This window comes from Macaca thibetana, chromosome 15, assembly GCF_024542745.1.
Source record: "Macaca thibetana thibetana isolate TM-01 chromosome 15, ASM2454274v1, whole genome shotgun sequence".
Taxonomy (NCBI): domain Eukaryota; kingdom Metazoa; phylum Chordata; class Mammalia; order Primates; family Cercopithecidae; genus Macaca; species Macaca thibetana.
This window is the reverse complement of record NC_065592.1, coordinates 43,782,749-43,803,356: the sequence shown is the minus strand read 5'-3', so window position 1 is coordinate 43,803,356 and position 20,608 is coordinate 43,782,749. Positions and strand designations below refer to the sequence as shown.

General features: G+C 36.1%; 1 protein-coding gene across 3 annotated transcripts in view; it reads left to right on the top strand.

Moving 5' to 3' along the window:
- Positions 1 to 20,608, top strand: part of ZCCHC7 (zinc finger CCHC-type containing 7) — a 277,785-nt gene that overhangs the window by 248,042 nt on the left and 9,135 nt on the right. For all 3 annotated transcript variants that reach the window (XM_050762131.1, XM_050762132.1, XM_050762134.1), the window contains exon 7: positions 20,389 to 20,484. In XM_050762131.1, the coding sequence (XP_050618088.1) occupies positions 20,389 to 20,484 (96 nt within the window). The remainder of the gene's footprint in view (positions 1 to 20,388; positions 20,485 to 20,608) is intronic.

The following is a 20,608-nucleotide window of genomic DNA, read 5'->3' as shown; positions in this document are numbered from 1 at the left end:
GTGGTGTAGTTGATTGTTACTAGTGGACCTCTGAAATATTCCAAATAAAAAATTCCTTAAAACACTTTCAGAACTAAGAAGAAAGTTATAGAAGTGTTCACTATTTTCAACAACTTCAAGAAAAATAAAATGAAATATCTTCAACAACCTGTATATGAATATAATAGCTTTTTAATCAGCTAGACTTGACTACATTAATAAAAGCTAAAGACCGTCATTCTAAAGGGTGCATGCTAATAAAACTAAAAAGACTACATACACACAAACATCCATATTCTAACAACCATCTGATGACACCATCTTTTTATGTTTTAATGATTCTAAAATTATATAATTTAATGTCTTTATCAATTTGGAGACCATAAAAAAAGAAAAAAATACTGTTTTTATTTAACAATTACATAATTTCCTCAAATAGTTAATATTTTTACCTCCTTCAAAAATGTTTAGAATGTTTTTAAATGTTTAATAATATAACTTCTTGTATTTTCATTTCTGCTACATTTTCAGATTTTTGTAGAGGCTGACTTTTAATGTTCTTTTTCATCTTTCAAATAACTAATTCTAGATAAAAATTTTCCCTCTTTAACTATTCAAGAAAGAATGTCCCTTCCCCCACCCCCTGTCATTTCTACTCTCATTTATATTAAAAATCCTGGGCCAATATGGCCACCAACAGAGTTTTACAACCAACAGAATTTTTAACTAGTAGAGGCTATGATTTGACATGAGTTGGACATTTGGTTAATCTTGTTTTTAATCTACTTTAAAAAGTAACCAGGAGTTTGCTATTTGAGGGCTGTATGTGTTAAGAACCGAAAAGCACAATGCATCTTTTATGTTTAATTTTGCATTTGATTTCTTTGTGTGCATTGTTAAAATGTATTTCAAACCCTACTGCCTTTTATTTCAACTGAAGATTTAAGCAGGAAGCAAATGTAACTGCTTTAGAAGAATTAAGCCTTGTTTTTTAATATATAATATTTTGAATGCCTAGAATTTACACTTCAAAAAATAGAATATTTGTTATCTGGGAAATGGAGAAGAGTAGAGAAGTGAGTGTGCTTGCCTTCCTTTCTGGCCTAGTAAAGGCTTACGGCCACAGTGTGTCAGAGTATATCTTATAAACCATAAGTAACAATATTACATTTCATTTTGCCACTTAGTTTTCTGTCCTTACTTGGAAATACCCATTTAGAAATGTATTTTTTGTGTTTTCACAGTTTGGAGTTTTATACTGAGTGAGAATGTTATTCTCTAAAGCATTCTATGCCATACTACATAGTGGGTACCCCTAAATGTCAACAGATTTGGGTTTAACTCTAGAACTATGTTTTACAGTCCAGAAGGAATAAGAGCGTGGTTTTGGTTCTGAGACTGTATCTATGCAAAAGCCTTTATCCTGAGATTGTGATGTAAGATAGGATAGATAATTTTCTAATTGCCTAATGCTAATATGGAATGTTTTTCTTTTAAAATAACTTAAAATGTGAAATGAAGAGATTCAAAAAGTCAGCCAGAATCTTTTCTTTTCCAGGTTAATTGGATATATGTTGGGATTCCTAAATATGTTTCTGAGAGGTCCTTGGCTACATAAGCAGATCTGTAAAAACCATAATAACCCCATGCACACAGTAGATATCAAGTGATAGGTCTGTTTTTCTCTGTGTGCGCTTTGGTGTGTTTAAGATAATAGAACTGGTTACATATTGTTGTCTTATAAAATGCTAAATAACCCCAAAATTAGATTTTGGAGTTATCTAGGCACCATTTTTACTGGTACCATTTTTGAGGCCTAACACATAGCTTTTCATAAGCTAATACATTATAAGTTCATTTTGGAAGCTTTTGTTTTGGTAGTTCAACTCACTTTGCCCACTTCCTCAAGAACCAGAAATACTCTTGTGTAAATTATAGTTTTTTTTTCCTCTGTATCTGGTATTGCTGTTTTAATGTTTTGATTGACCAGGTGTTGCTATTGAGACATTACATCTCTGTCAAATTGTCAGAGGCTTAGTTTTCATTTAAAATGCCCTTAGTACTAAATACTACTGAGGTGAACGTGATTGTGCTCTGATCATTCAGAAGGCACATGACTCTTTTGTAGTGCTTCAGGGCCATCTTTCCATTATAGTACTACAAAATAAATCAGACTGGTTTATCTTTTGAGTTTCTTGGTGTCTGAATAACAAGATTTTTTTTTTTTTAATAAGCATCGATAACTTGTAATAGTCCATCTCTGATAACAGAGATAGAAAATACATTTGGAGAATGACTATAATTTTTAAAGATATTTCAAATACAAAATTTATATGAATAGTTTTATGTTATTTAAATACTTGTCTTGTTCTTAAATAAATTGCTGTTAAAATTATCCTAATAATTTTTACTTCAATCTTCTCATATTTTGAGTTTAGTAGGAACGATAAATTACTACATTTACAGAGTAAGTCAACTGACTTTTTTTTTAATCTTTATTTCACTGGCATGTGGAACCACATTTTCCCAGAACTTATCATTGGAAAATGTAATTTCAAAGCAAATGAAACCTGGAATTATCAATCTCAATAAATGAGATTCTTTTAAAAATAAATACAATTTGCTAAATCATCAAAAAGCAATTTTCTAAAGCTACTGTAAAGGAAAGGGGGAAAAATGAACTTTGTGAATTATAAATGCATATGTTATTTTTCCTCACATAACATTTCCACAGATACTTAGAAATTGTATGTATGCATGTTTATTTTTGAATGGAGATAGAATAAGATGATTTAGATTTAGGTGTAATTTATATTTATTGGAGCACTTGAGAGAACCTTAGTATTTTCTTCTTTACAAAGAAATACTGAAGTGTTCACTCCTTCAATTCTGAAGTTTGAAGTTACTTGATTTTCAGTATTTTAATGCAAATACTAATTTGGTTTAAATGGGAAATCAATATGGCATATTTTGCAGTTTTTTCCTTGCATTAATATATTTAGATAATATCAAGTACTTTATGATGGTAATCCTAATGTAGATTTAAGTGTTTCAGATAATGAAGCAATGAGAAGTATGCAGCCTTCACACAATTTAAGAAAGATTTATCATAAATGTTTTGGCATAGAAGCAGCTGTGCTTTTGCCATCTTCTAAATATCTTTAATGACCTACTCATTAGTCATCATGAATTTGGCTCATATTTTTAGATATTAGATGTTGTTCAATAATCAAATAATTGAATCTGAAGTTCTACTATAAATAGTGACTTCCTTTCTTTATTTGACGGAAAAAGTCCCTGTGCTTTTTAATCCTGCCCCTAGTGGCTAGGGACAAAGACCAGTATGTTTAGGACTTAAATATTTCTCATATGGACTTAAAGTTGTACTTCTGTTTTAAAAATGTAAAGAAGTACTTGTTGTGGTCATCTGTTTTCTTATCTGTTAACAAATGTTTATCCTGAGGATGACAAATGGAGCATCACGTTTGGACTGTTTTTTTTAATTACCCTTTCCTCTCTTCCTCGTGTGTTCGGCATTACTTAAAAAGGAATTATAGTCAGTCATTATAGGGGCAGTTTATTCTTGATTATTAAATACTGTGGTAATTAAATTTCATTTCTAAGTGCTTCTTATTTTAACATATATAACACACTTCAAAAATCCTTTTTAAAACCCACAGTATTCATATAATCTCAAAGAAAACTACATTTCTTTCTTTAAAAAAATTAATGGAACACTTCATGAATTTGCGTGTCATCCTTGCTCAGGGGCAAAGCTACATTTCTTTTTACTTGTAACTCTGCACTTTGAAAGAGTGACCCTATTACAACAAAAATGAATATAAATATAAACAAATAGTCTTAGATTTTCCAAAATTAATAGTTTATCATTGTACAGTAACTATATAATAAATTATAGTTTTAAAATCTTAAGTGTTGAGCGATGCCAATTCTTTGTCATGTTACGTACACACACAGAGTGTAGAAGTATTATGTAGATAACTTTAGCATATTCAAGTGATTATTTCGCATATGTGCTTTGAACAGGTGTTTCATGCCATTTATTAATTATATTCCAAGTGATCATACTTGCCATAGTCTTTTCTGGACATTTCAGTGCAACAGTAAATGTAGATAAAATATACTAGACCAATGATATTTGTATTAGACATTCATTTTGGTAGTCATGCATGTGAGTAACATGGTAGATTACCGTAATTCCTAAAGGTCTTAAGTATTTAGGAATCAATTAGTTACAATCATGATCAACCATAACCTTTAAGGGTTTGGATCAATCATTTGAATAATCTGCAGGAAAAGACTCCTAAAAAGATTCCTTGACTTGTTAACATGAACAGTCTCTCTGAAATAGTGTTATATTTTATGTTATGATATAAGTTGTGGTGATAAAGTTTAAGGTTTCAAAAGCACAGTCTTTTCAGTGACTAAAAGTTAATGAATTATTGTTAAAAATCAGTCAGATTTTAGACTTCAAATTTATTAGTCATTTGATCCCTATATATCAGAAATTCAAGGGAGTTATGTGTGGGGTTTTTTTGGTACATTTATAAGTATTTTCTTCCAGCTATTTTGAGTTGGGTGCAATGGTCCTCCAAGACCAACAGCTCTGGTGTTTAAGAAATACCGAAAACAAATGAAGAAATATGTTACCTCTTTAGAAAGCATTTAACAAAAAAAATGTTTAATGTCTTTGGGATTAAATTAGAACTTCATCTTAATTGGTACACCAGTACATAGATAGCTCACATTTCAAAACAAGAATTATTTAAAGTGAGTGTTTAGAAATTTGTATTAGCTTTGTAAAAGGAATGCACATGTGTGTATCAACTGGTAATAAAGCTACTAGATAATTTTCATTCATTTTTCAATAATCATGTAGAACTGAATCAATTTGATAAATTATAAGATCATCTTTACAATTTTGTAATGCATCCATTTTACATAAATATGTTCCTTTATATTGATTTGTGGATTACCTCACATTCTTACTCAGTTAGGAGAACTAAGTTTGGGGTTGTGTCTTAACTTTGTTTATACAATATCAATTTTGTTTTCTTGGCTCTCTCACATTTCCTTTGTTTACAGTTGTACATTTCCTCCCTGTTTTTACCAAAGTCCTTAGAAAACTGTGCTATACAATTGGGCCAGAAGGGCAAGCAAATTTCTGAGGAAATTACTAGGTAGCATTTTTTTTTTAATCATAGTAGAGAAAAGAATGCCAGCTTTGGGACTGGACTGTGGTTCAGAGTCTGAGTCTTTCCTCATATACTAAATGTGCAAACATAGTTAAAATATTTAACTTCTAAAGTCCAAAATTTCTTCATCTGAAAAATGGGGATAATGCCTTGTAGGATTTTTGTAAGTATATGATGAGATGATAAATGTAAAGTACAATACCTGACAGATAGAGCATGTTAAACACTATGCAAGCTGTACTATGGCAAACCCAAAGGCATCTTAGACCTGTAGAGGTGGCCTCTGGACTGACGTCCCAAACTCAGATTATTATAATGCCTTCTGCCCAACCTTAGGAGATTCCTAAGGACCTCTTTACTCTGTCTCCTAAGAATGTTTCCTTCTTATGTTTATTGAAGTGAATCTTTTGTTGACAAAATTGTTTCCTCAGTTTTCATTTTCTAATAATTTTTTTTTTTTTTTTTTTTTTTTTTTTGAGACGGAGTCTCGCTCTGTAGCCCAGGCTGGAGTGCAGTGGCCGGAACTCAGCTCACTGCAAGCTCCGCCTCCCGGGTTTACGCCATTCTCCTGTCTCGGCCTCCTGAGTAGCTGGGACTACAGGCGCCCACCACCTCGCCCGGCTAGTTTTTTGTATTTTTTAGTAGAGACGAGGTTTCACCATGTTAGCCAGGATGGTCTTGATCTCCTGACCTAGTGATCCGCCCGTCTCGGCCTCCCAAAGTGCTGGGATTACAGGCTTGAGCCACCGCGCCCGGCCTCATTTTCTAATAATTTATACTTGTCTTATTCTTTTCCATTTAGGCTACTTCCTTTCCTAATGAAAATGACTGTATAAAATATGTATCAGAAAAATGCAATATCACTTTGAAAATATATATTAATAAATGTATGATTCTTAAGTGATAACTTCAGTGCCATCTGAATATAGTTCTCTATCATAAGCAAATAAATTATATAAATATTTGCTCTCTATACAAATGATGAGAATAATATGAAATTGAAAAATTCACCCAAACATAAACATACCCCAATTAGAATACTTTCTGCTAGGAGTAGAGGGCTTATGTTAATCAGATAAGAAATGAAACAAAATAGCATATCAGTTTTTTGCACTTCAGGTAAAACTACTTTATGCCTTCACATGATTAATGCCAAAAACCAGCCTGATTTCCTAGCAAAATGTAGTGATATAAGAGCTGGGTCAGTTCTGCAGACTTCCAACTGTATTCTCAGATAGGTCCAGTGAAAAAGGCAACTCAAACTTAAGCACTTTATCAGTACATGCAATTTGTATTCTTTCAAAGAGCATTCCTATTTCATGTTTGCTCCTTGTTTTAAGACAAGCAGAGGCTAAGATGGAACATATTGTAAAAGCAAAAGAACATTACTTCCCCCTTCTAACAGGTCCTTGCAGCTGTGGAATTCCCTGCCTTTGTGACCGATGGTTAAGAGTATTACAGTGGAATAAGCAGAGTTGGGATGGCAGGTGGTGGGAGGGCCATATGTTGTAAGTCATGTGGAGTTATGGTAAAAATGAAAATCTTGGGGTTTATTTGGATCCCCCGTGTATTAGCTAATAAACATAATAGATCTATGATTCTATTATTCTATAATTTTTTGTTGAGGTTCATGTACAATCACATGCAAAATATAGAAGCAGATTTGAATATGTTAAGCATTTCGTATGGTTGGAAGACGTGTATTAGTGTGATTCCTATGCTTTATAGTCTAACCCAATAAACATTCAGATAAAATGTCCATAGATTTACACATTTATGTGTTCTTTTCTGTCCCTTCACCCTACATCCTGTCTCCATGCCTTCATCCCTCCATCCTGCATCAAAGCTTGTGGTCCTTCTCCATCCACGTACTAAATGGTTTCTTTGTAAACGAAGCCATTTGTCCATCATTGTTTGGGGTCCAAACAGTGGTAAGATACCCTGTCACCGATCCCGCATGCTATGAATGGCAGCTCCTCTCCGGACAATTGGCGGAGGGGCCGAGAAATATTCCTGAGAGGATTATTTAACCTTTCAATTTAGAGGGCACAAAGCCTGGCTGATTAATGAACTTTCTGATGGGTGCCGATAAGCGGATCTATTTCTTTATTTCCCCTAAAAGTGATTCCTTCTTCTGTCCATATTACTATAATCTTAAACATAAAGTGTGGCAAATAGATTAAAAAACAGCACTAAAGAGTTTATCTGGCTGGCAAACTGAAGGAGCTAAATTAAAATTGGTAATGACAACAGTGGCTCAGCCTCATATATGGTTTTTAAATGCACTGTGTATTTTGAAGAGACTTATTCTCCAGCTCGCCTGGTAATGACTGCTTTTGGTGCACAGTCTGGGGCTGGCTTCTGTTATCCCCACCCCATCCCACCCACCCACCCCCCCAAAAAAAATGAGTTGTGTTATCTGGATGGCTGCAGACACATACGCATCCCCCTTTCTCACTGCATGGGCAGACAAGGTCGATAGCATTACAAGGTATTTGTGGCAGTGCTTGTTTCAGTTTTCAGAGCTGCCAGTTTCCAGGCGGATTTGAATTACAAAAGAAGAAGCTGGCATGAAAATTGAAAGGTTTTATCGGCTGGTCTGAAGCCTCATAGCACATTGCTTATTTATGCAGTCCATTTGCACCAGGAAATATAAAAAGGAAATACATTTTTAAAATAAGGCCATAAAGACTCAGATATGTTTAAGATGGCAAATAAAATATAGATACCTATAATATCTTTCCAGGAAACGATTTTCACTTAATGTTGCACATTACTTCAGAAGAGCATTTATGTTGCTGTCATAAATTTGTGCGTTTGTGTCACTATGTAGGTAGTCTCTGGGGATTAAGAAGGAAGCCTTTGCTAACTTACTTTAAAATTAAAATAGACAGAGGGATAGCTCTGCAGTTTGAGAGCTACATTGGAAATATTTAAATAGGGTGGTATATTAAACTTAAACTAACATTTTTGCATTCCATGTAAAATTAGCTATGGCCCAATGAATAAATGCTACTACCTTTAGAGAAAATTGGGATGCTTTTTAAGCCACAAAGATTTGGAGCATTCAGGAAGTGAATTACTCTGATCCTTACTGTGTTGCATATGTTCATTGTTCTCTGCTTACTGAGGTTTTCTTTTTGTTGGTGGGGTTGTTTTGACAGGGGGAGTGTCCCATTTACAAAAAGAAAGGTTATAAATTAAAAAGCTTAATAGCTCATTTTTATAAAACTCATGCTTGTTTTTAGTCTTCAAATATATCATATTTTAGATTTTGCATAGTGGTTAATGTTGTGAAGATATAACCCTTTCACTATTGGAAGTTATACCAACATTTTATATCTATTTACATTACTTTAATGTAGTTTCGATTTACTGAAAAAGATATAATTATGTAATTCCTTGCACTCTTGACTACATAAAATGAAGACATAAGTATACAAACATAAAGTAGTGCAAGGCCTTGAATGATTGATCATCCGCAACCTTTCAACCCATTGGTTTATAAAATTTCAGTGTATCCGAAAGAGAAGTAGGGAGGAAGTTACAGAGATACAGGAAATATCAAATAACTAAAGCAACACACATTATTCTGCAGTTCAAATGAACACTCTTTAAGAATCTTTTTTCCAGTAAGGCAAATTACTCTCAGGTAAACCATGAGAGATGCATTTTTTTTTACTATTTTTATTTTCACTATTTTCACCAGTGTCTGGTACCTTTCCCATGTTTTCATGACCTGGACTAATTACTTCATGTAGTTTTTTTTGTTTGTTTTTTTTGTTTTAAGCAGAGAAAATATCAAAAGCATACATGTCTGCTGCATGCTAATGATGGGCTGTACATTTTTTCATGAATTTTCATAAGGATTTTTTCTACGTAGCATGTGTGGCTTAATGATGTAATCACCCGATAGACTAGAAAATGCTCCAAAGGAGGCGTTCCGGTCTGTTGTGTACATAATACATGTTTCAAAAATCTGCCTAATTAAGGAATTACCCAATGGATTGGGAGTCTTTTGGGTACATGACATAGTTTTTTAACACATAAAAATATTATGTATATATGATATACATGGTACTTTTAATGCCATTTTTAACATGTGAGGAAAATTAGTAACAATGTCCACTAGAATACAGGGAATTCTGTTTTTTCACTAAGAAAAAATAAAAGCTTTAAAAACTTCATAGAGGAAACACTATTTTAAAATAATTCTAAAGCCATTAGCTTGGAGAAAATTCCTCCTAGTATTCCTGAAAGGGAAGTTAATACTGTGAATATTTGCCAAAACAGTATACAAATGGAAGACTTTGTCCAAAACCACAGTTGAAGTAGGCCTAGAGTTCAGGTCCTAGGTGTGAGGATCCACTCAGAAAAACACCTTAAAGGGAGGAAAGGGAACAGTTTTTGGCTTTTTTGTAATACAGCATCATCTTTGTTGTCTCACAGCCTCTGCTTTGGTTCAGTTCATTATAAAACAGTGTGCCTAACTTTTAGGTTTCTTTATTTGATTCCTTTAGGCCCCAGATATTCCAGACCCACTCCTACCCCTTGGATATATACTAATTACAATTCTGTTGGTGTTCATATTTTAAACAATCCCAAAGGAAAGGGAAAGTATACATTCTTCTTTCCCTGACTACTCTTTATAAAATGAAATAAAAATTTAGAAAAGTATGTCTGATTTCTAGAGTAGCTAGTAGAAAGCAGTATCTTGGCTGGGTGCGTTGGCTTACGCCTGTGATCCCAGTGCTTTGGGAGGCCAAGATAGGTGTATCACTTGAGGTTGACCAACCTGGCCAACATGGTGAAATCCCATCTCTATTAAAAATACAAAAATTAGCCAGGCGTGGTGGCAGGTGCTTATAGTCCCAGCTACTCAGGAGGCTGAGGCAGGAGAATCGCTTGAACCCAGGAGGTGGAGGTTGCAGTAAGCCAAGATCACACCACTGCACTCCACCCTAGGCGACAGGGTAAGATTCTGTCTCGAAAAGAAAAGAAAAGAAAATCAATATCTTGAAATAGAAAGGTATATTTTAAATTTAAACTTTTGTTCTACTCAAATTCCAAAATGATGCTATTACGTCACCTCAACTAATAGACTTTGAATATGATGACAAGCTTTTGGTTTGGGGTAACATTTTCTTGAGAAGTCCTATTTGATTACTTGGGTTAGGTTTTTTAGATACATGACTATTGGGATAAAGCTTGTCCTATTAGTGAGTTTATAGAAAGAATAAATTGATTTGGAAATATGAGAGAATAAGGTTGTTCTCAAACATGAAAATCATATTGATTGAAGAGATGCTTATGCACATGTGATTTAGTCAGTAAGATTGGAGCCAAGCTCTACTTTTCTCAGTGTTACATTTGGTTATGAATGCATTTACCTCAGGTATTTAATATATTTGCTTTTTAATATATGTTCATATAGCAAACTGGATTAATAAATAGAAACACATAGTGTAGTCTTTAAGCATATGTGTGATTATAAAAATAAATCCATTTTGCATTCACAGAATAGAAAATACCCTTTAATTAGTGAAATTGATTACATATCCTATATAGTAATGAGCTTCAGCTAGATGCAAGCCCTCATTGGATCAAAGTCAGTTTAGATAAGGGCAGCTGAAGGTCACAGAGGGAGATGCCCAGCAGGTTCATTTGCATAAAAAATTACTGTTAGAAATAGGACACTGAGGCAGCTCTAGCTCTTGGCCTTTGTCATGGAGATTCCTAGTAGTGAAGGGAGTAAGGCCAGTGTCCCAGATAATGATTAACTGTTTTAATGGCATTCATTCATTCATTCCACACTAACTACTCATGCAGAAAAAAGGGTTATGTAAAATGACATTAGAAGAAAATCATTTGTAATCGTTGCATCGGGCTGCACTTTGAGGAGACATTAGGAGTAAATCCGTGGCGTGGTAGGCTTATGCTTTATCTTCTGATATTTACTGAGTTTACTGGTGCATGAAAAGCTTTCAGCAAGAATAGCAGATGGGATGGACCTTTCATAGGTAATGCTATCTACCAGGTTATTACTTCTATATATTGATAGTAAAGTAATCTCCAAGATATCACCCTACAAATATAGATTATTTAAATGTCTGTAACAAAAAATAAAAAATAAAAAGAAGAAATACAAAAGACCTGCTTTTATAAGTAGTTAATTTGGTATCCATTGGGTCAAAGTCTTTAGATAAATTTTTTGACTTTAAAAAGTTCACAAAAACTACATTCATTGCCTTGCATTTAACTTTTTGTCAGCAGTACAGGCATGTATGACAGAACCCTGAACTTAGAGCTAATCAGTTGACACATTCTGCTTTAAATTGGACCTTTACTGTTAATTAAAAATAAAGACATGCTCCAAGGCATAAGTATTGAGTCACAAATTTCTAATTCTAACACTTTAAATAGCTTAGAGATTTTTGTTAGATCATAGTATGAAAACTTGTCCACTGGAAACCACTATTGAGTTTTCAGTACTATATTCTAATACAGAAATGTTCTCTAATTAGGTAAGATCTAGGCTGATTTCATTCCTATTAAGCCCTAGTACATGATAGTTTATTAAAATGAGAGTATGTAGATAGCGTTTGTCATGTCATTTACTAATTAATTATTGTGAAACAGTTTAGAATTTCATAGCACAATATACTGTTGCTATTTTTATTAGTAATAATGGAAGTTTTTAACTAGTGACATTATTCAGATGAATGAACATCCACATGTTTACATTTCTTTCAGGGGTTAAATTTGAGATTCCTTTAAAATAAGAAGTATCAACATGAAACATGCTTTCAAAATCTCGATTAAGAAGGATCTCTTTGTTCCTGGTACTATAAGACTGAGTTCCTATTCACTTTGCATTGCTAATTCTTTCCTGATTTTTGTCAGAGTATATACCACATTCTCAGTGTGAAGAAGGGGAGACAATAAGGAAGCTGTATTATTAATTTATTCAAGCTTTTTAATATATTTAAGCATGATTTTATAGGTTTTCCCTTAGTGACATAAAAAATTAATAGTTTCCCAAAGTGTGCAAATTTTTATTAACAATAGCTAAATTGTATTGGATGCTTACTATAGGCCATGTGCTTTACTTATGCATTACCTCATTATTCATTCATTAATATTTACTGAACTACTCCTATATGCCTGGCCCTATTCCAGGAGCTGAAGTACAGCAGTGAACAAAACCAGACAAAAATCCCTGCCCTCACAGAACTTACTTTCTCCTAGCCTGGGGGTGGAGTTGGGAGTGGATAGGTAGTAAAATTATAGTATATCAGATATGATAAGTGCCATGGGGAGTTTTGTTTGTTTGTTTGGTTGGTTGGTCTTTTTAAAATAAAATGGCAGTGCAGCAGGATAGGGAGTACAGATTGGAGGGAGCTAGCCATTTTAAATAGGTCAGGAAGGCCTTACTGAGAAGATGACATTTGAGCCAAGGCTTGAAGGAAGTGAAGGAGTGCACCATGTTAAATCTGGGAGAAGAGTGATCCAGGCAGATCAAGTAGCTTGTGCAAAGTGCTGAGGTGGAAGTTTGTCTGGGATATTCAGAGAACAGTGAAAAGGCTAGCATGACAGGCTTGCTGTGAGGGAAAGTAGTAGGAGATGAGGTTAGAGAGGTGGGAAGATGAAAATTACAGGCCATTGTAAAGTTCTTGGCTTTTACTCTGAGATGAGAAACTTTAATTAGAGTTTTGAGCTGAAAAGTGATATGTTCTGATTTGCATGCTATAAGGATCATCTTATGTTTAGAGTAGGCTGTAGAGGGCAGGGATAGAAGCAAAGAGACCAGTTATGATGTTCTTGTAATCATCCAAACGAGAGTTGAGTAATTGAACCAGGACAGTACTGGTAGAGTGGAAAGAGGCGAATGTATTTGCAGAGCCAACAAGCTTTGCTGATGGGCTGGGTATGAGGTATAAGCAAGAGACGAGTTAAGGTTGTTCATTTTTGGCCTAAGCAACTGGAAGGATAAAGTTGCCGATGAGATGGGAAAGATTTTGGGAGGAACATATTTGGAGTGGGGGAAGAACAGAATTTGATTTTAACTAACTAAATTTGAGGTGCTGGTTAGACTTTCTAATAGAGATACTTGAGTGTAGAGTTAACAGAGATCAAGGCTGAAGATAGAATTTTAGAATGGCAAGGATAAAGGTTAATGTAAATCTATACTGTTAGATGAGAGCAGATTAAATAGAGAAGAAAAGCAGTCTAAGGACTGAACCCTGGGGCACTGCAGTGTAATTGGACAGAGAGATGGATAGAAACCAACAAAGGAGACTGCAGAAGAAATAGCCGATGAAGTGGAAGAAAACTAGGAGAGCATGTTGTCTGGGAAGCTGAATGAAGAGTCTGTATCAAGAGGAAGTGGTCACCTGGTCAGGTTTTACTGGTAGGTTGTTATGTAAGATGAGTAAGTTTCATTTATGCCTCACAGCAGTGTTAATGAGGGAGCACTCTTACTATTATTCCCATTTTACAGATGAGTAAAATGAAGGAACGACCATGTAAATAACTTGACTAAGGTCATATAGCTAGTAAATAGTGGAGCCCACATTAGAACATAATCCCAAAATGCATTGATAACTAAATTTTATCAGAGCATCTGGGTCTTAGGAAGAGTTTGCCAGTTTTGCCCTTGAGTGCCCCCAGTCCTTAAAATCCTTTTCTTCATGCTTTTTCTTTGAATAAGCCAAATATATATCTTTGTATTATGTGTGTGTGCATATATAGTACATACGCATATCCATACACTTGTATATGCCTGTACTGTCTTTGTGAACACAAGAATCTGGTAATAGTAGTTGCTGTTGAGGAAAGAGGAACTGAGTGAGAACAGAAGTGGGAGACAGACTTCTTACCATATCTCTTAGTGTCTTTTGAATTGTATGCCATGTGCATGTTATTGGTTGTAAAATATTTAATTCTTTAAAATCTAAATAACTCATTTAGGATTCATTCTATAGCAGCAAGACATATGATTTGTTCTTTCAGGCTGTGGCCTAACAGCATCTTAGAAGAAATTGTGCTGATGCAGTTTTTTAGTAGAAAATATGTATTTGATGCACACTTAATTCCATTTTGTAGGCCTCAGCCTCCCTAGTGCTTTCGTCTTTTAAAATCTTTACTATATTTGCTCTTCTGTCTATTATCTCCGTATTCCTCACGGTGTCTATTACAATGTGTTGTACAAAGTAGGAACTCAGTAACCTTTGAATTAAAAATTCCTACTAAGGGATAAATACATGAGAACTACCTGTTATTTCCTCAAATTTAGGCAATAAAATAAATTCAGAAAAATTCCATGAAACTTTTTCTCGTGTCCTCAATTAGTAGCAGAGATTTTCAGTGTTTGTATCTACTTTTGCCACCTTTATTGTTGCATAACTTATTTCCACTCTCTTTTGAAGTCTTTAATACCTACTCATTCACCACCTGTTTGTTTATTGAGCACTTCCTATGTTCTAGGTCATGGGTCAGCAAACTTTTTCTATAAAGAGCCAGGTAGTAAATATTTTAGCCTGGCAGGCCATATGGTCTCTGTTATAACTCTATCCTTATAGCGTGAAATCAACCATAGAAAATTTGTAAACTAATGTGTGTGCCTGTGTTCCAATAAATATTTATAAACACTACAATTTGAATTTCACATAATTTTCATGTGTTGCAAACTATTCTGTGGTGATTATTATTATTTTAGCCATTAAAAAATGTAAAACCAGCTGGACACAGTGGTTCACTTCTATAATCCTAGTGCTTTTGGAGGCCAATGCAGGAAGATTGCTTGAGTCCAGGAGTTCGAGACCAGCCTCAGCAGCATAGCAAGACCCCCATCTCCTAAAAAAATTAAATTAAAAGATAAGTTATGTCTTATATTTGCACAAACAAACATAAATAGAAAAAATTGTGAACATAGACCTTTTCAGAAAGCATTTATTATTTGGGGAGTAGATGATCCTTTTTATCATCACAATCCCTGCTGACAGCTACCAACTAGTTATTGATTGCCTACCATTAGCTTCAAACCCATCATGGGCATCCCATGCCACTTAAAACAAATCTGATATTCTTCATCCTGATTTATAAAGCCCTAAGTGATCTAGTCCCTCCCTGTCCTCTAGAACCTCCTCTTTCACTCTTCCTTCACCTACTCCACTTCCAAATTCACCGGTATTTTTTTCAAATCCTCAAATATGGTAAGTTTGTTCCTACCTTAGGGCTTTGTACTACTCGTTCCCCATGCCGTACGCCAAGAGTGGTGTTTCCCCAGGCATCACATACCTGGATTTTCTTGTTGTAAGAAAGGACCATCCTGGTTGAGGCTTCCCCAAAAAAGTCAATCTAAGTCACCACTAGTGATTCTCATTCACATAACTATTTTAATTGTTTGCATACTATTTTTCGCTAATATTTTGTATGTTTGTATATTATTGACTCTGTTTATCTTCCACCACTAGAGAGGTGAGCAATGATTTTTATCTTGCTCACTTCTCAGTTACCTGATTTTAGAACAATGTCTGGCATGTATTAGGCACTCAGTAATTATTTTTTGAACAAATTAATGAAGGAATGCATGCATACACTCATGCCATGGGCCCAGCACTCTGGTAAATCTCACTGATGGAGGCATCCTTCGACTTGTATTCTGCTCTACTTGTCCCCTTCCCTTCTTGGATACACAACCTCATTTCTGGGAAAAGTCATCTATGTTCTGTTCTTCAGCAGCTTTCTACTTATAATAAATCCATTACAATCTGGCTTGTACCTCTACCCCTCAAAAGAAACTACTCACAATAGTTTCTCTATTTGCCAACAACTTCCTGTTTACTAAGTCCAGTGGATATCATAGTCTTCATCTTGTATAACCCATCAGTAGCTTTTAATGGTTTCTTCCTTGAAACATCCATTCTACCTTCACATCTATGACACCATCTCTTTTGTTTTTATTTCTCTTAAGCCATGTATGCTTGTGGCTGCAATTAGATGTCACATCAAATAATATATAGCTATCTTTGTGGGTGGAAAATCATTTCTGCTTAATAATTTCATGTCTTCACAGTGTTCTATGTGAAGAAATTTGTGAACCACTGCAATAAGTGATACACGGCTTATATGCATACCTGTTAAAACTCTGTTTAGGCCAGGCGCGGTGGCTTACGCCTGTAATCCCAGCATTTTGGGAGGCTGAGGTAGGTGGATCACTTGAGGTCAGGAGCTCAAGACCAGCCTGGCCAACATGGCAAAAACCCATCTCTACTAAAAATACAAAAATTAGCCAGGTGTGCTGGCATGTGCCCATAATCCCAGCTACTCTGAAGGCTGGGGCAGGAGAATCACTTGAACCCAGGAGGGTGAGGTTGCAGTACGCCAAGATCGTGCCACTGTGCTGCAGCCTGAATGACAGAGCATGACTCCATCTCAAAAAAAAAAAAAAAAAAAAAAAACTCTGTTTAATGACTTTTAGCTAGTCTTAATTTATGAACCCCATTTTTAATTGCAGAATATAAAACCCTTGTTATTTTTATTATATCCCAGTTGATAATACCTGAGGTTGTAAATTCCATTTTGTGTAGCTTTCATTTATTGTTTTCAGTAGAAAAGATTGTTGCGGTTATTGTTTTGCTACAGTTTCTCATTTTAGGGAATAAGAGCTGAAAGTAAAGTTGTTTGAAGTAGTTTTTTTTGTTTTGGTTTAGTTTGGTTTGGGTTTGGGTTTTGTTTTTGTTTTTTGCAATGGAGTTTCACTCTTGTTGCCCAGGCTAGAGTGCAATGGCACAATCTCGGCTCACTGCAACCTCCGCCTCCCGGGTTCAAGCGATTCTTCTGCCTCAGCCTCCCGAGTAGCTGGGATTACAGGCATGTGCCACCACGCGGGGCTAATTTTTTTTTATTTTTAGTAGAGATGGAGTTTCTCCATGTTGGTCAGGCTGGTCTCAAACTCCCGACCTCAGATGATCCACTCACCTTGGCCTCCCAAAGTGCTGGGATTATAGGCATGAGCCACCGTGCCCGACCTGAAGAATATTTTTATAACCTATCTATTATTTTCCTATCTCAAGGAAATAAAACCTTTACAAACCACCTGTTTGCAACATTAAAAACAAAATTAGGGGGCCTGGGCATGTTGGCTCACGCCTTTAATCCCAGTACTTTGGGATGCCAAGGCAAGCAATTCACTTGAGCCCAGGAGTTTGAGACCAGCCTAGGCAACATGGCAAATCCCCATCTCTACTAAAAATACAAAAATTAGCTGGGCGTGGTGGCATGCACCTATGGTCCCAGCTACTCAGGAGGCTGAAACCCAAGGATTGCTCGAGCCCAGGAGGTGGAGTTGCAGTGAGCTGAGATTGTGCTGCTGCACTCCAGGCTGAGCGACAGAGCAAGGCGCTGTCTCAAAGAAAAAACAAAATTCGGGCTGGCCGTGGTGGCTAATGCCTGCAGTCTCAGCACTTTAGGAGGCCAAGGTGAAAGGATCCCTTGACCCCAGGAGTTCCAGACCAGCCTGGGCAACATAGCGAGACCCTGTCTCTACCAAAAATTTAAAATATATATATATAAAAATTAAAGTAGCCAGGCATAGTGGTGCACCCCTGTGGTCTCAGCTACCTGGGAGCCTGAACTGGGAGAATCGCTTGAGCCTGGGAGGTCGAGGCTGCAGTGAGCCATGATTGTGCCTCTGTACTCCAGCTTGGGCAACAGAGTCCAAAAAAAAAAAACCAATTAGTTGGCAGACTAGCACTCTTTGTTAAGGACTCTCAATAAACAACGTAAGAAATAAAGTGATCCACATTTAAGCCGATCCTTAACTTTTCTTCCAGTCTCCCCAAAGCATGGGGGTGTGCAGGGACTAGGTTTTTCTCCTCCTGTTTACAGCCACCACCTCCTCAGAGGTCTGTGTCCATCATCTCCTTTCCTCCTTTGGTTTCAACTTCTCCATCTCCACTGTCTTTCCCCGATGTTCAAGTCTTTCCCATTCTATAAACAGACTCCACCAAATCCCCTTCCTGGGTACTGCTTCATCTTATTCTGCCCCTTGATGCTTCTCAATATATAACTTCTCTCTCCTACAACTTCCATTCAATTTTTTAAAACATTTTTTATTCTGAAATAATAGGTTGGTGCAAAGGAGGTTCTTGCTATTAAATGGCAGAAACCGCCATTACAGTTACCTTTGCACCAATCTAATATACATACTGAAAAGTATGTAAAATACATGTGCAAAAGAATAAATTAGTTATGTAGTACACACACAAGTTAACTATTGCCATGTTGAAGTAACAGAAAATTGCAGCTATGCTAAAATCCTGTGTGCTGTTTCTGCTCACTGGAAGTAACCTGGCTTTAAAGAAAAAAAAAATTCCGGGTTAAGTTCACAGATCCTGGCTTTTATGAGTAATGATTTCTTTGCCCTTTTTTATCATTTTACCACCTTTGTATGCATCACTTTACTGTTCATCCTGCTGCCTTTTACTCTTTCTAGAATATCTCAGAATTTTCACAGTAAGGTTATCTGAGCAGTTGCCACTTTGAATGGGTGTTTCTCAGTCCTAATCTCACTAGGCCTCTCTGCTATATTTGACATTATAGATCAGTTCATCCTTCTTAAAACAACTCTCTAAGGTCTGTTACTATATTCTCTTATGTCTCTGCATCCTTTAACCTTCCCTTCTATGTCCATTTCACAGGCTCCTCTGCCCGCCCCTTAAGCATTGATGTCTTCAGGTTCCTTCCTCAGCCCACAGCCACTCTTACACTCTCCATGGTGATCCTGTCCACTCTAGTGATTTCAGCCTTCACTCTTATGCTGATTACTTTCAGATCTACTCTCCAGCTCAGACTCCTCTGTCTCTACATAGAAACTGCCTCCTGGAGATCCCCACCTGGATACTCCATATCCAAGACTGTCTTCATCAACTTTCCCTCTAAACTTGCTCCTCTGTCTTTTTCTACTTTTTCTGAATCAGTCATTGCTCACCCAAGTTCAAAATATGGAGGCATCCTGATTTTTCCTTTCCCTCGTTCCCCACATCTTTTCAATGACCAAGCGACACTAGTTTTCTTTCTTTCTTTCTTTCTTTCTTTCTTTCTTTCTTTCTTTCTTTCTTTCTTTCTTTCTTTCTTTCTCTTTCTTTCTCTCTTTCTTTTTCTTTCCTTCTTTCTTTCTCTTTCCTTCTTTCTTTTTTTCTTTCTTTCTTTCTTTTCCTTTTTTGACATGAATTCTTGCTTTGTCACTCAGGCTGGAGTGCATTGGTACGATATTGGTTCATTGCAACTTCCGACTCCCAGGTTCAAGTGATTCTCCTGCCTCAGCCTCTGGAGTAGCTAGGACTACAGGTGCACACCACCATGCCCAGCTAATTTTTGTATTTTTAGTAGAGACGGAGTTTCACCATGCTGGCCAGTCTGGTCTTGAACTCCTGACCTCGTGATCCGCCCACCTCAGCCTCCCAAAGTGCTAGGATTACAGGTGTGAGCCACCGTGCCTGGCCCAAACTACAACTCTAACTGTCCTAACTTCGACACTTAAAACTGGGTAAAGCTCCTGCTCCTTTACTTGACTTACAAGGCCCTCCATTCTTGTGCCGTGCTTTCTCCAGCCTTGTCTTCCATTTACACCTGGCTATGTATGTCATATTTTGGCAGCATGTATGCTCTTTTTTAGTTCTATGTCATTGTTCATTCTGCTCCCTCTGCCTAAGATTCTCCATTTGATTTACACCTCATTTGAGAGTAAATGTAGGTTTTACACCTTCAGGGAAACTTTCTCTGACCCCTCTTTAACCCCATCCGCTGGTGGGGGAGTCCCCCCTCACCACTCCATTAATGCCTTGTACATACTACTGTCACTGTATTGACATTGTTTTGTAATTATGTGTATGCCTCTCATGTTCTGCTGGCCCATTATACTGTGTTGAATACTGAACACAGTACTTGGCACAATGCCGAATGGAATGAGGAGGGAGGAAGGAGAGGAAAGCACACATTGACATTAAGAGTAAAAGAATTGTTCTTACCATGTTATATACTTTAATGTATGGAATTGCCTGAATACAGGTCTCCATACCAAATTCTAAGAAACTTCTAAGGAATCCCTTACCTATAAAGTCTTTTGGAAAGAATGAGGTTTTAATTTTCTTCTAACATCAACAAACTCTCACAAATATTCATGTTACAGACCAAACCTGGACCACCCAAAAAGCCGAAGACCCCTTCAAGACCGTCAGCCTTAGCATATTGCTATCACTGCGCGCAAAAAGGCCATTATGGACACGTAAGTTTGAATGACATTTGGACATAAAGCATTCTGTTGTCAGGGAGTGTTCTCTGAAAGACGAACTCAAAAAGAATGTAACTCTAACTACTTACTTTTTAATAAACATTAAAGTAAGACTTAA